The following is a 15,808-nucleotide window of genomic DNA, read 5'->3' as shown; positions in this document are numbered from 1 at the left end:
GTGTTTGGCCGTTGAAAGTCTAAGCAATGGGAACTTGCTCAATAAGCAAATACTGGTTTTGTGGTTCTAAAACCCATTGGTTAATAGTTAGAACTGCATTTAAAAACAGACAAATGCAAAAGGTGCATTGGTGTTGTCTTGCCTCCTTTCTCTGCTACAGCTGTTTGTTACATTTAGGAAGGATGGTTTTCATCCACTGAAGAGGCTTCTGACATCAGTATATCTTTTGAGATAGTAGAAATGCTGAGGAATTGTCCTTAGCAACAGAAACTTATTTCCAGTTCAAACTCCCCTTCTGTAGCAATACTAAACCTGTTACGTTAATTGTTGCAACAGAATAATCAAACAGTTCCATACCACAGACTGTAGTATTAGTCAAGCCTGAAGCTGTTTTACTTTAGCAGTGTTTTAAAGGCTAAACAACTGTTGAAAGGGAAGTCGAGAATTTGAAAAGCGTTTCTGCAAATAAAATTCTAAAAGGTTAAATTAGGAAATACTGCACTGTTGTCCTCCAAGGGCTAGCAGTGGTACCTAGTGTTGTTGGGTATTGCCACGAAGGATTATTCAAAGTGATTTTGCTGTCTAATATCTGTATCTCTAGTTTAGTTTCTGTGTAGACAGCAATCTGTCAATCATATTAGTGAGCATCTCTCATAGTCTGATACAACTGGAGACTTAAGTTAGAAAAGAATTGAGTAGCTTTATATATTCAGCAAAGATGTAAAAATAAAATATGCTGGATACTCTGCTGGTACAAGCGGTTCACATGAAGCTGTGCTGATTCACACCAGCACATCTGATTGGTGCCAACCTACCCTCCAGCTCCTCGACCAAGTAAAACTCCTGAGGGCAGCTGGAGGCTGAGTCTGCTTCTCGGGATGCCCCACTGGTGTGAGAGCAAATCTGGAGGAGGGAAGGGAAAGAGAGGAAGGCAGCTCTTCATCTGAAGACCAGGAGGTTGTTCTCTGTCTCAGGCATCGGTCTCCATTAGGTAATAATGAACTGGTGATGGTTGTGCCTATTTAGTCAACACCTGCCTTTTCTCCTTCCTCCAGTTTGTTTTCTCTGTTCTGTGGTCTCCTGTTCCCTCCTTTGTTTCTTTCTGCTTGGTTTTTTGCAGCTTTGTCACTCAGGTCAGCAAGATTCATGCTATCGATAGCTGTAAACTGAAACTGCAAAATGGTGACATGATTGCAATTTGACAGAAGTAGTGTTTCCATTCAAAGCAAATTGGGAAGAGAGAAGAACATATTGGTAGTTGGATATATTATTATAAAGTTAGCAATCATCCTGGCTGTTAATCTTCAGCATAGCTCATGGGAAAGGTAAAATCTACTCAAAATTAGTAATCATGTCTCCTGTCATGCTTTGTGCTATTTTCAGTCCATGTATTGGATAGAAGGACATCAGTTGCCTTTATCAGAGACCATGTAATGCTGTTTTCTTCGATAGCCAGAAGGAAATACTTGCTTGAGTAGCTAGCACATCACCTATATTCACTTCTAAAGCCAAAAGCATCTAATCCATTCCCCAAGTACATCTTCCACTTGAATGCTGTGTTATTGGGTAGTCAACATTTAGCCTTTCTTTTGCACGTGTATGTCCTTTACATAGATTAAGGCAAAAGATAAAAATAAGTTGCATTTTTACCCAGATTCTATCATTAAATTCCATTTAATGTATGGATATATTCTATTCCATCATAAAGCACTGACCAGATGCTGCAGGTACATTTGGCAGTGTAGGGAAGCAGGATATTATCATGTTTGCTGCCTGTTAGTAAATGTGCTTGGAGGGATACAATAAGCAGCTTGGTAAGAAATAATAAATTGGAGATTATTGGCCTAGTGGACATATTTATCTTTTTTCATGGCAGTAAATCCTTCAAAGGCCATGTAGGGTGTTGTCTTATACGCTGTAGTACCGGTTACCAAAGTCAGACTGGATACACAGGACAGCTAATTTAGAGAACCTGAGCTTTTCAGTTAAGATTGAGACAGGTTTGGCTTTCTCTTCTTTAGTCTGTTATGTTTACCCTAATATATGTTCAGACCACTGGAAAATTACCATTCTCCACAAGGTAGGAGCTGATGGTCTGTCATTGCGGTGGTGCTAAACAGTAATTTTCCCTTGATAGGTGCCTGTGGAGTGACACCTGTACATAGAATTGCTTACTGTACTGTTTTATTTTCAAAGTGACTTAAATCTGTTTCACTGAATATAGGCTGAGGTAAATTAAAGAAAAACATTTTGTAGGTTCTTACAGTGATGGACAAAGATACAGAATAAGTAAGTGGAGAAACTAAACATAACTAGATTTTCCAAATTACTGAGCTCCTCAGCTCTTTCTGTAGTTAAGGAGAAGAAGAGATGCTGAGTGTCTCTGGAAAGAAACTCCTAAAGATTAATCTGGAATATGTGTGTTGCTATAGTAAAAATTGTGAACGCTGTCCAATTTTTGAGGTTATTTTTGTTTTAAAGAAAACAAACATATGCAAATATGTGATTTTAGCATTGCTGTAGAATGAGGGAAGATTGTTCATTTTGGGATTGTAACTACTCAAAACCTGAAGTAATTTTTCAGGTGTGATATGGTGATTCTAAAAAAAAAAATCCAACAAGAAAACCCCCATGACCTTTCCAAGACATAGGTACTGATTTTACACATTGTAACTCCAGTGACAGTATTGAGTAAGATAAAATATTTGTGTGTATTTTTAGAGGATCTTTAATCAAAGCACAGACAATTCTTCCTGCTGATTCTTCACGGTTTAAAGTGTGCCATTCTGATAAAAAAGAATGACACCCTAAGATGCCTCCAATTAAGGTATCTAATTTTGGATAAATGATCTATTTTAACTCCATCAGTAAAAATCAGTAAATTGTTGCAGGTGCCGTATTTCCAAAATGCCAAACTATCTATTATTATTATTTATTTGGAGAAACAATTATGAAACAGTTTATGTGAGCTACAGAGTAGCTGAGTTAGTCAGTTAAGGCTTGGTCTTTAAGGAAGTTTTTATTTTATATTTTGGTATACTTTTTTTTTCCCAAGCAAAAGCAAAAATGACAAGTTCTGCTCTTGTGCAGCGGGAGCAGAGCAGCTATTTGTGCGTCTGTGCACGCTTAGCCAGCAGTAGCACTGCGTGACCACAGCCTTTAGCCTGGCTTCCTAAAGAAATGAAGCTTCCAGGAGCTTGTGGTCGGTTTTACTGCCAGCCTGCATGGTGATACGTTTGCAGCTCATCAGTTCCTCTCCTAAATGAACTTGGAAGCCAATGATTGACTTCAACAAAAATTAGCAGCGTTAGAAATCCTGGCACAGGGAGTCCTGGTGAATCTTGTAGGAATCGGGAGTGGATAGGAGAGACAGAGGAATAATCCGTTCGGAGGGCTACAGGTTGAGAGAGCAGCAGTTGCCTCTCCACTTGCAGGTTGATCAGCCATGTGTGTGTTGCTGGAAAGCATCTATAATCTGTATTTCCATTTGTGGGCTGGAAGGTGCGGAGATGACATTTAGGGGATAAGGGAGTGACCTAGAAATATTGCAGGAGGAAGTAGCAATGGGGGGCAGCTACAAAGCACAGATGGGACTGCTGATATTATTACAATAGATACTGTCTAAACAACTTTATAGGAACAATCGATAGGAAACAGTGCTTTATTTGTATTTGGGCTTACGGGAGAATGTGTTATTTTATCCACTGACTCACCTCCATGTAGAGCATCACAGGAAACAGTGTGCAAGCTTTCAGGGTATCAGGTAAAACTCTGGTCCTACCAAATCAGGTTTTGTAATAGTGCTGACTTGTTGCTTTATAGTGAGGCTTTTGCTCACTGGGGGAATCCTATATACCCCAAATGATGAAAGTGGGTGGGAACACACCTGACTCCACCACTTCAGAGGCATTTGCTTGTTTTCTTCCATCAGGCCAGTGCCAAGGACCTTTTTGGAGCCAACCGGTATTGACCAAGTCTATTAAATTTTGCACAAATGATAGCAGCTCTGTTCAATTGTGTAACAAATGAACTGACATCTAAAGCTCTGGGAGTAGACTGCAGCAATGGTCAGCTCTTGGCAAGAGGAATAAACACCCAGACAGCGGGGCACGAACTCGGAGCTTTAAAGTTCCCACCTGCTCTGCAGGGACATGTTCTACAAGTCTGGCAGTAAATTGAACTAAGCTACCATTAATGACACCGCTTCCCCAAATGACTTGCAAAGAGTGCTTTAGATTAGGGTTTCTCACAGTGCGGACTGCAAACCCACTGGTGGAATAAGTGAACAGAGGGGAGTCCTCTGCATCATCTGGTATGAGGTGCACGTTCCTCCCGCTTACGTCGGGATCGAAAAGAAATGAGGGGATGGAAAACCGAGGAAACGGTGAGAAATTTGCTTTGTGTATGAGGAGAGCAGCTTTCCATTAGAAAGAGCTCTAAAGCTCATGTTTGGATCCTTGGGAAGCAATGATTTCGTCATCAAATCTAACTACAGAGTGTACCGAAAAGAACCAAAATGAGTACAATTATAGGGAACATAAGGTTTAATAATGATGCTGCCTTAATGTGATTAATAAGACTGCTGATTTCCCACGTCTTATCAGCCGACTGTAACACTGTTTTGTGTATTTGTTATCTCCGTTATGCATTGTAGTATGGGTAGATAAATAGAAATACCATGGAGGCGACAGGAAACAAAACAAAAATAATCAAACATGTTTATCACTAGAGCATTAAAATGGCTGCTGTGGCAGACACCAGATGAATTATGCAATACATAACTTAATTCTCTGGGCCACAGATGTTTCATTTTTCCTGCAAGAAGATGATTGAACCTTGAATGACAGTTTCAGGCAGTCTTTGATTGCTCTGTGGGTCACATGCTTGATATGACCTGCATTTGAGTTGCTTTCTACATGCTGTTGCTTTATAAAACATGTAAAATTGACATCATGTTGGCTGCTCAAGGCCAAGTCAGGAGTAATTCCATGCTTTTGATATGCTTTGTGTGCAAGTGAGGGAGAGGGAAGGGTGTCTGTGTTTAAATTCTGGTACGTATTGAATCAGCTGAAGTCAGGAGAGGGGAATTGCAGCAAGCTCTTTCAATTTGTAACAGGAGGCACTAGGAAATAGAGAGTTTGCCACATCTGTGTCATCCTGCATTGTTAGAAAATCCTCAGAGCCGTACTATTGGATCAGGCAGACAGTCCTGCTCCCCGGGGCAGAGCACAGTGCAGACTGGCAGCGGCCAGGAAGGCAGCCGGCAATGTTTGTTTGTCTCGATTGGCTCCTCTGAGCATGAATATTCGGCATTACCTGAACCTGGAGATTGTGTTCCTCACCCTGAGGACTTGATCCTGCAAATCTGGTGGGCTTGTACTGATACTGGTGCAGTATCTCAATCTCAGGACATTAATGCAGGTGGGATTCAGGCATAAATCCATCAAAAATTAAACATCCAAAAGTTCTTTCTCGTTTTCTCCATAGTCTCTAAAGGCAAGTCAGAATGATTATGCCAGAACTGATTTTGGGGATTCCTGTCTTTGCCTGCCAGTACTAGAACCTGCAGAAGCATGAGCCCATGGCTTTTGAGGTTGCAGACTTCTCACCAGCTCCCTCAGAAGTTAGTGAAAATTGATTTTTAGGTCGGTCTAAACAAGGTTACTTGTTTCTGCAAATTTCAGGTGCAAAAATTATCTTGTGTTTCAACAGTCACCTTTGAAATTTTCTGTGGCCCAAAGGATTGTCAGCCATGGTCTGGGGAGGGAGGAAACCCAGAATGATCCAAATCTGTACACTAATCACTGATTTTAATACTACTCATAGGGCTTTGCAGGGTAAAGCAAAAATACCTTGCGAAAGAGGACGTGTTTGATCATGAGACGAGGAGAAAAAGGATTTATTGCATTTCTTTTCCTTTCTGTAATGGGCAGCGTGATGGCTGGATACAGAGTTCCCAAGAGACCTGTTCTTGTGGAGAGAAAAACGCCATGAAAGTTGAGTAAGAGGTGTTTAAATGGAGGATTGAGCCATATGGGGAGCCAAAATTGGCTGTGGTGCGATATATGTAAATATGTGCCACATAAGAAAATAGTATTGTCATCAAATAAAAAAGATGTACCATCTATTTGTATATTGGGCTACTCTTTTATACAAACAGTATACCTTTTCTTTATTCCAGCTGCTTACGTTAAGTGTTCTTGTTTGGTTTGCAAAGTGTGCCAAGGTCATGTATGCATCACACTACGGGAATTACAGCTCTGGGGTTCTATGAGTTGAGATTACCTGTTATACATAAGTCTTATTTTTTCTCTTTACATTTTATTTAGCATATCAATTGGTGTCACTCATATCAATTTCTCTCTGTAGAAATGATTAGGAAAACACTGCTGATCTTTGGAAACTCTGCTCCCTAGTGTATCACTGGAATAAAGCTGATTTCCATTGTGTTTGTAATTGCAAACATGGTTTTTGTTATCTTTGAAATCCTGACTTAACCCACGAAAGAGAAAACAAAGTGCTGTGCAGGTTTTCTTGGAAAGCAGTTTTTCTATGGCCCGAAAGATGTTTATTCTATATGGTCTTTTCCTTCTAACGATCGAGGTGATTCGATTCTTGTATTGTCCAGGTATTGTTCAATATCTTGGGCTTTATAAGCAGTTTCTTTAACCTTTATCAATATTTGATGATCACTTGACATCTTTCAAGCACCTAGGACATCATTTATTTGAAGATCATACCTGCAGCTGGTGTGACTGCTTGATCTTGGTACTTATGATACTAACCTGGTGTGCTTATTGAGAAATTTTTGCATGAGATTTAGTTTATTTTTTCAGCTTGAATCTGTATGTGTCGCATTGCATGGATACAAGGCTAGCAATGAGAGGAAGCAACAATTAATTCTAATAAAACAAAAAAAACCCTGAAAGAGTTAGCATCAAGTCTCTCTCCTTTTTTCTAGGAACTTGATTTAGTATAGGATAACTGCAAAGAGGGTTCTGGACAATGTACAGTGGGCATTTAACCATTCCCCAGATTAATCCAGGTGATGTATTGTATAATCACAGGAGCACCTGAAAGCAGCGTTTCTTTGATGTCTCAATTTAAAGCCTTCAGTGTTTCACTGCGTAGCAGAGAGAGGATTTTTTGTTCAATTGACTTCCTAGGAAAGGAAACACCCAATTCATTACTAAAGTTGGTGGATTTATGAATCCCTGAACAGAGAAATTCTTTTACAAGAGGCCTGGATTTATATGACATTGGAAAAAGGATTATCTGATCTGAAGATCCTTAGAGGGTTGCTGCGAAAGAAAATATTAACCTATAGCTCTTGCGATTTGAAAAGAAGAGTTGAGAACTTAGTAGTAAAAAGTGTGTGAGTTCTTGTCCTTTGACATGCTGTACTGGTTATGCTGAAATGACACTTTCTTTGTACAACCCTTCTGTCTGTTATTTTTGGAGGTTGTATTAGCAATAAAGGTGGGTTTGTCTAATATGGCTGTTTGTTGGATTAGAATCATTATGAGTTCTAAAACGCCAAAACTATGTGTACAGTGAGGTAACATAGGTGCAAAAAAGTTGAGTTAGTGGTCTTTTTTTTTTTTTATATTACCTTCTATTGGAAGCTTTCTGAGAGCGTCAAAGAAGTGTTTGGTGGTTCTTTCTTTCCTAAAAACTAAACAAACCGGCACCACAGCCACCTTGGCATGGTCACTGAGGTGCAGGGATTAGATGAGGGCATCTACGAGCTGAGCTTAGATAGAGTCTTGAATTTGGGTAGGAAATTTGTCATCCTTTTTTGCTTAAAGAAAAAATAAAATTTAATATTCAGATGCTGGAATGCTCTTGTGCCCTGAGTGAATGCTGTGATCATTGGGCTGCAGGCAATTTTGACATTGTTTAGTGGTTCAAAATTACTTCCTAGACCCTTGAACCTTCCCTGATAAAAATTTGACTGAAACTTGAAAAAATTCAATGCACTGCTTTTCTTTTTTTACTTTTTTTTTTTTAATGCTCTGGCCCCTCTTTTCTTCCCCTCCCAAATGTCCCAAATAACTCATCACATTTTGTCCTGTGCTAGCAAAGTACTAGACTACACTGCCTCTAATTTTAAGAGGCTAAGATGTTTACTTAATTTGGCCAAAATATGATCTGTGACAATCATAGATATATGTCACAAGTAGGATTTTTCTTTTTTTCTTAATTAAACATAAATGCACATTAGTTGATAATGTATGCTTATAGTTTGAAATTGCCTGGGTAAACGTTTGAGTAATTCGAACATTTTAACAAGCCCCAGTGGCTCCATATATAGTTTGCTCTGACCAGTAAACTTATATATGTTTTTAAAGAAAACAAATGTGTGGGAAAAAATGTTGTTTGTTTTTTGCCAAACCAAAATATTAATCTGCCCTGCTAGTGAAGTTTCTTGGCCACGCCACTGACTGCAATTTCAAAAGTGTCATCTGTATTTTTCAGTTCTTCCATGTATAAAGAATCCAACAGCAGTTTCCTTCAAGGTTCAGTAAGTTTGAATGTTTAGGGGGCTGTAGCCACAAGATTTGGCAAACCATTCACTTGTCATGTTAATAAAAAAGGAATTGTTTCTGCCTCTTTAAGCTAGTATCTAAATGAAGGAGTTGGGTCAACTGGATTTTAATCATGAAGTCCAGATTCTTGTTGCTTGCAAGTGAATAACTTCACGGTGTTTAGGGTTTTCATCTGATTTAGTTTTATTTAGAAAAAGAACCGAGCTTCTTCCGTGTTACCAATTCTTGAATTTGCTTGCTTGTTATGCTGTTCAGACCTAATCAGTTATCTTGATCTTAAAAAGAAAATTGAGCCTTTCTGTGGTTTTTATTTCCCATAAGCAATTGAATTGAAAAGTGGGGTGGTTTGTTGTTTTTTTTAAAGCTCCTTAAGTTGGTTTTTTTATAGATGGCATGTTAGCTTTGAGGGCTCTTTCATGACTGGTAAAAGCTTATACCTTGCAAAATCTATAGCTTTTAACGCGTTTTGGTTTTCACTTCAAACAGTAGCAAGAGAAGAAATAATAGGATATTTCATGGTCATGCTGTTTCAACAGTTCAGATTCTTTTTACTTGGTGACGCTTATTCTGTAGCTCCAAATGCTTGGGCTTAAAATTTGGTTTCCTAAATTCCTTAGCCTGAAAGTGTTGAAACTTAGAACAAGCCATCTGTACTACAGACTGAAGAACTGTCTTGCTTACATGATTACTTTTCCTCTAACACAGAGATTATAAGGAATTAGATCAGATAAATGATGATACTATCTGTGGAATTAGAAAACACAGGGTAGATAATATTTGTTCCTGAAAACAGCTTTTACCCACTCTTTTCCTCGTGATCTGTTTTAATGTTAAGATAGTATCGCCCTTGACAAACCCAATGTTGGGTTGCAATGTAGAAATCTGCTGTAAAACACCGTAAATATCAGTGTGTTTTAGCAAAAGGTCTTGTTACTAATTACCCTCATTCTCCGTATCTGTCGAAGACAGACGGAACTTTGGGGTTTTTCTCCTTGCCTTCAACTGTTGGGGTGATGGGGGAATCCAGGCACTCACAAGAGGCCAAGTCACGTGTTGCTTCAGGAACGAAGAAAGTTAAAAGTAAAATCATCAGACCTGTGACCAGTATAAGTGGGTTCAGTTCACATGGAATTACTTTGGTCAGAAATTTAGGGTCAGTATAACCACGGAGTTGCAAAGCTTGGCCATTGTGCCTTTCAAGGTTCCCAGCAGATTTTCAGTGAAAAGCTGCAGGACGAGATGCTGGCAGGCTTGAGCTGGATGGTATTTTGCCTGTCAAGTAGTTCCGTTGAAGTAAAGAGAAATATTGAAGTAGGAAGGGCTGAAAATGAGCAAATGTGGTGGATGGTGAATACATCAAAAATGACCTGTGTGGGACTAGTTCTGTGAGCCAAAGTGGAGTTTCCTCGTACCTTGCAGGTTTGAATTCAACACGGTGCTTTGTAAACAATAAATCAATGCAAGTTGTTTCTGTGTGTGCATAAAAGGTGTGAGAACTGTAATTTATTTTATAATAAATACTGCTGAGCAAACAGTGAATGGAGCTATTAGAGACTTTCTCAAATAAGTGATTTTACACTGCTGAGTGCCAGCTACTGATGTGGTAGTGGAGCTTTTAAAATGAAAAGACTGAATTTCTTTTGAAGATTCTTCTGAATGCTGTTGACACTTGTGCTAGGAAAGAATATAGAGTAATTTAATTCATTACTTTACTTAAAGATAACATTTATGGTTGCAGCATTAACCTCCGTTGGTGTGCAGACTGCTAGGCTGGAGATGTTTTGCTTGAATATTCTGGAGATGTCGCATCCTTTCATTAGGTGTGCGGAGACAGATTGTGTGCGGAAAGGCTAGGTAGAAAAACTGTATGAGGAAAAGGGGAGTTCAGGATCGGTCAGCTGGTGTGTCTGGATACAAGGACAAAGGGACAATTTTGCCCTTGGCTACAGTTTGACACTTCTGCTGGATTCAGTCAGAATTATCTGTGCGCGCTGAAGGGCAGAAATGTCATTTTTATGGCGTTCTATATCTTCAGTCGCATTTTTTGTAATTGGCTGCGTATACCATGCTGTAATAGAGCTCTTAAATCCTGACCCCAGCCAGGATGGCATACCAGTACTGGTATTAATACTTCTGTCCATTTTAAATACAGGATTGTCCTGAGTCCTTCCACCTTGTGTTTCAGGTGCCACCTTGTGTTTCAGCCTGTTTTACTGGCCGCCACGCACCTTTCTGCTGGCCCGGGTGCTCCTCTGCTTTACTGCTCCTGGTCCCATCTCCCCTGGGCCCTTGGGCCTTGGCTGTCCCTGCGTTCCTTCTCTCGCTCTGCTGTCTCCACGTGTTTCTCTACCCATGGCTTCCTTCCCTTGACCTTTAAAGGTGGCTGAGGGTCCTTTGACAGGTTCACACTTCTGCCCCTTCCCGCTCATCTCTTCTGCATCAGAGGCATCCTTTCTTCAAAAAAACCCCACGGTTCTCTTGGCTGAACTGAAAAACAAGGCTTCTGCTCCCAAAGCAGGGTGCTCTTCCCCTCCCGGTCCGAGGGTTCTGTGTTTCCAAGTCTTTCGCTCTTCTCAAGTTCTGCAGTTTTTCAGACCTTTGGCTGATACCTGGCACCCCCTCTTTGGGAGGAAAGGCAGTGGTTTTACTGTTCTCCAAACCCTACAGAGAAGCGAGCGGAAACTGGATTCGCTTAAGCTGTAGCCAGCGTGTTGGGATGGGACGTTCCCAGCTCTGATCTGGGAAGCATGTGACATAATCCAGACATCATTCACTGGCTCCATATAACCTGAGGCATTCACACATAAATTCACCCTGAATGCATAAGCTTATATAAAGAGGGTCCTTAAACTATCCTGGTTAAAAATATTTGTAAAACGCTGGGAAACACTTTTTTGTGTGTGTGTGTGTGTGCATGCGCACAGTAGGTCGCTCTCTTCCCTCTTATCTCTGTTACAGATACATAACAGGGTCACTTGCATGGTCTTAGGGACATCATTCCCATGTTGAAATACTGTGATTTACATAAGTGTATTAACAAGTATTTTGGGGCTGGAGTCTGAAACAAAAGATGTTTCACAACTGCAGAGGTTAAAGAGGTGGAAAGTCTTATGGTAGGCTTATGTTAACCTGTCCAGGTTAGTCTTCTGGTGACCCCCTGCACACTTGGAGTCCTTATTTGCCCAAGAAGTGATTGTTCAATTCAGTAACTAATGTCTATTATTTATTATTAATTCAAAATGTCATGTGCCTGATTTCTTTCCAATGTAAGAGCACATTAGCTTCTCCTGCACAAGAAAACACATGTTAATCTGTTTTCCATTATTGTCCAAAAGATTTTTTCAAAAGGCAATTCATGTTGCCTCGACATTAAAGGCTGTAATTAAAAATAATTTTCCATTAATTTATATACGTACACATTTACTTATTATGATCTTTTACTGCATTTCCCTAAGTGTGCACGCAGAAACCTAAAATGCTGTTGAAGAAGTCAGTCAATATTTAGTGTAATGATCCAGTGTCAAATGCGCCAGAACCCTGATGTACTTCAATTAACCATCTTTCCCAGCCAACACCTGCACAGCAAAATGGATCTTCTGTGGGATCGGCAGAAAAACAAACCCTGACTTTTCTGCATCAGCAGAGGAACAGAATTCCAGTATTTCACAGCTTTTACTGATAATGATCTGCTACAGATTAAAAACAAAAAAACAGACATTATGGTGTTGGCAGATTGCAAAAGGACTTGCTGGTTAAAGCTGCTGTTCATAGGAGAGGAGGATAGTGTTTATTGCTTCCATATGGTCCAGAGATACAAGACAGACAAAATGTCTGGGGAGAAGTAATATGTCTTCTTACATTGATACAGAACATACTTTTAGGCCTGCAAGCGCTTTTCCTGGTACCTTTCACAGGTGAGCATGAGTGTGAGATATTTGCCCATGATTCAGCTTGATGATAAAAAGTTTGCTTAGGGAGTGGATCCATTTGCGTGAGTGAAGCCTTAGAAATGCTGGGGATTTTAAAGGGTCAGGGCTGGTAGTGGCCACCCGGCACACGTATGTGAAGGATCTGCTTTTCCTTGACTATTTGTATAGTTTTCAACCCTTTGACTTTTCTATTCAGCTTTGGAAACGGCATTAAGAGCCTGAGCCTAAATTTAGAGTTTTGTAAATTTATGTCAAAAAAACTCTTTTCTGCATGATGTAAAATTGTATTTCTTCGTCTCTTTGACCTCATGATTTTTTTTTTTTTTTGAGACAAATTTAGAACCAAATTTTAGGCACTGAAACAGAAGAGTAACAGGCTACTTTTGTATATGCATTCTCAAGTAGTTGACTGAAGAACTGTAGTCTTTGACTTCTCCATAATTATCACTTGTGAAACACCTTTACATGTAGGAAAGATGACACTGCCCTTCTGCAGGAGGCTGGGGAATAAGGTCTTCAAAGATCTAATGAATATGCTCAGATATCGATAATGCTTATTTCGTTGCAAAAAGGGAACAGGCAAAGGAGTTGGAGACTTGCAAACCAGTCCACGGAGCTGAAACCCAAGAGGATTTCACCAGTCAAAAGATTAGCTGATCAGTCTTACTGTGGCCTTTTAAAAAAATACTGAAAATTGGGATTGTTTGTATGAATGTTGCAATTATACTGTGCATGAACTCATATAGCAGGCATTCTTCATGTGATAACAGTACTTCTGCTCTCTTGTTCTCACAGGGCTGATGAAATCGAGATGATCATGACAGACCTTGAAAGAGCAAATCAGGTAGGATTTTAAATGAGGCCCTCATAAAATTCTAAGTGTGACACTGATTTTTTTTTTTTCCTTCTCTTGGATTGCATGACAGTTCTTTTATATGCACTTAGCAGTCATAACTGTGTAGAGTAAGAAAATATGCAAATTTAGAGAACAATACAACTCTTGAGGGATACTCTGTAAGGATTGTATGCGCAGTAGAGTAGTCCTTGCCATGTACTTACTTTCTAATAATTTAAACTTAAGTTTCCCACTATAGTTACTCTTGGGTTAACATTTCTAAACCCATCATGTTGGCCTCTACTCAGACATGCAGAGTAACTGATTTACCCAAAATGAAGGACCTCTGCCCTGCAGCAGTGGCAGGGCTGCCAGCAGCCTGACCTAGGGAGGCCTGACCTTCTGCTGCAGCTCCAGCTTTTGTGGACTTACCTGGACTTTTCTTTTTCCTTCCTTTTCTGATATGTTTTATTGGCATATTAGCTTTTAGCGAGGGTTGGATCAGACTGTGCCATGCAGGAGAACAAAGGAATTGCAGTTTGTTCCTGCAGATGCTAATCTGGTAGCCTGTGAAATGTCTGTCCCGTGTTCCCTGACAGTGAACACTCTCCCAAGAAGGTGGCACAATCGTATTGAACTTTTTAAAATAAAAAGTTTGTAAAAAACCCAAACCCAGCACCCAAGCAAAGTGTCCTTCTGCTTCTGGTCCAGTCTGTACTTTGAGTGACTATGTGAGGTGATGAAGGAGATGTGTATGGACGTGCAGGATTCATGGGTGATATATGCAGTGGGTGATGGTTTCACAGAGGGAAACCTCAACCAAGCATTTGCTTATTGTAAGAAAGATGGGGACAGATGTTTTAGCAGGGCCTGTAGCGATAGGACAAGGGGTTATGATTTTAAACTAAAAGAGGGTGGGTTTAGACTAGATACAAGGAGGAAAGTTTTCATCGTGAGGGTGGTGAAGGTGCCCGGAGAGGTGGGAGATGCCCCATCCCTGGAAACATTCCAGGTCAGGTTGGACGGGGCTCTGAGCAGCCTGATCTAGTTGAAGATGTCCCTGCTCACTGCAGGGGCTTGGACTAGATGGCCTTGAAAGGTCCCTTCCAACACAAACTATTCTGTGGTTCTATGATTCGTTAATCCCCCTGTCAGGTAAAATCAGAGATTACAGCTCTTAAGTCTCTCAGGTTATGGTTTTTTAAGTCCAGTTGAAGCTTACCTAAGAGCAGGTCACTTCCAGGAAGGATACTTGCACTTCCTTCCCCACCAAGCGGTCCTGCTGCGCGCCTGGTGCTGTCAGTAGTGGTTGTGGAGCTGCCCCACGAGCCAAACCAGGTCACTGATCCTCTTAAAAACTTAACTCCCCTTCCAGCTTTGGTTTGTCTTTCCCCTTTTGCTAGATCGCCTTTCAGCCCCCCCACTCCCCTGGTGCAGCTGACAAGCGTAAGCAAGTATATTGTCCTTTACGTTAGCTCTTCATAAATTGGAAAAATACTAATGAAGCAGAAGGCAGATTTGTAAGTTGTTGGGTTGATTATTTAGTCAGTAAAAGAAAATTGGAGTTTGCACAGTGGGTTTTTAGTTCTGTCAAAGAGCTGTTGTAGACAGCATTAAATATTTATGAAAGTGCTAGTAATTATTTGAAAATCTGTAGACTTTTTAGAAATGATGTAGGTGTTAAAGATGTTTTGGAAGAATTATTTTGTGATTTTTGCAAAGGCAGTACGTTTTGCAAAGCTGTAGCAATGATTTACCCAGTAGTTTTCTTTTCTCTGAGTAGAAAGGTGGTTGTTGTTAAAGAACAGGTATTGCTGATTTCCTTATTGCCATACTAAAATGGAATATATCTGTTTATACAAAAATGCTAAAGATGTTTTTCTATCTAACTGGAACAAACCTGCAATGTGGGGGGGGGTTAACTTTATTGTTTTTTTGAAAAGTTAGTCAAAATTTCTAACTGCTTATGTGCATATTTCTTCGTTTGGTTGTAATTCAGCAAATGCTGGATCAGTCTGTAAACATCGGTGTGCAGTTCACCCAAGCTGTTTTAACGCCAGAAGAGGTGATGCCATCTCCCTTTCCCCATCTCCCCCTTCTCTGCTTCCCCCTCCCGCCCGCTGGGCTCCTCTCCCCTCCCTCACAGCAGCGTTCGCAGCTGGGGGGACCCTTCATGGAGTCCGCTGAGCTCAGTGACTCTGCAAGAAAGCATCAATCTGGGGTGAAGGGGCCAGGTTCGTTTTCTGTGGGTTTAGCAAGTTGGCAGAGCTCAACAAGACACAGGAGAGCAGCAGCACCGAGCTGAGGGGTGTGCGGGGAGCGTGCGGCCCCGGCGGGGACAGGGAGGGGAAGCCCCCGCGCGGAGGAGCCGGAGCCCCGAGCTGCCGCAGTGACTCGGCTGATCTGCTGAACCGTTCCCGTAGTCCTTGTCTTGTGCGATGCTTTACCTTTAACACTTCTATAAATTATAACTAAGTAATCTTTGTAGCAGCAAT

At 40.6% G+C, this 15,808-nt stretch overlaps 1 protein-coding gene across 7 annotated transcripts in view; it reads left to right on the top strand.

The window, feature by feature from the left end:
- The window catches only part of CUX1 (cut like homeobox 1), a gene marked incomplete at both ends in the record, with an annotated part of 282,299 nt that overhangs the window by 168,380 nt on the left and 98,111 nt on the right, over positions 1-15,808 (top strand). For all 7 annotated transcript variants that reach the window (XM_082008642.1, XM_082008646.1, XM_082008645.1 and 4 more), the window contains one exon: positions 13,274-13,322. In XM_082008642.1, the coding sequence (XP_081864768.1) occupies positions 13,274-13,322 (49 nt within the window). The remainder of the gene's footprint in view (positions 1-13,273; positions 13,323-15,808) is intronic.

The sequence above is a fragment of the Phaethon aethereus genome, assembly GCF_964289735.1.
Source record: "Phaethon aethereus genome assembly, chromosome: 19".
In the NCBI taxonomy this organism is placed as follows: domain Eukaryota; kingdom Metazoa; phylum Chordata; class Aves; order Phaethontiformes; family Phaethontidae; genus Phaethon; species Phaethon aethereus.
Note: the sequence above shows the minus strand (reverse complement) of the source record. Positions and strands in the feature narration are given on the sequence as shown.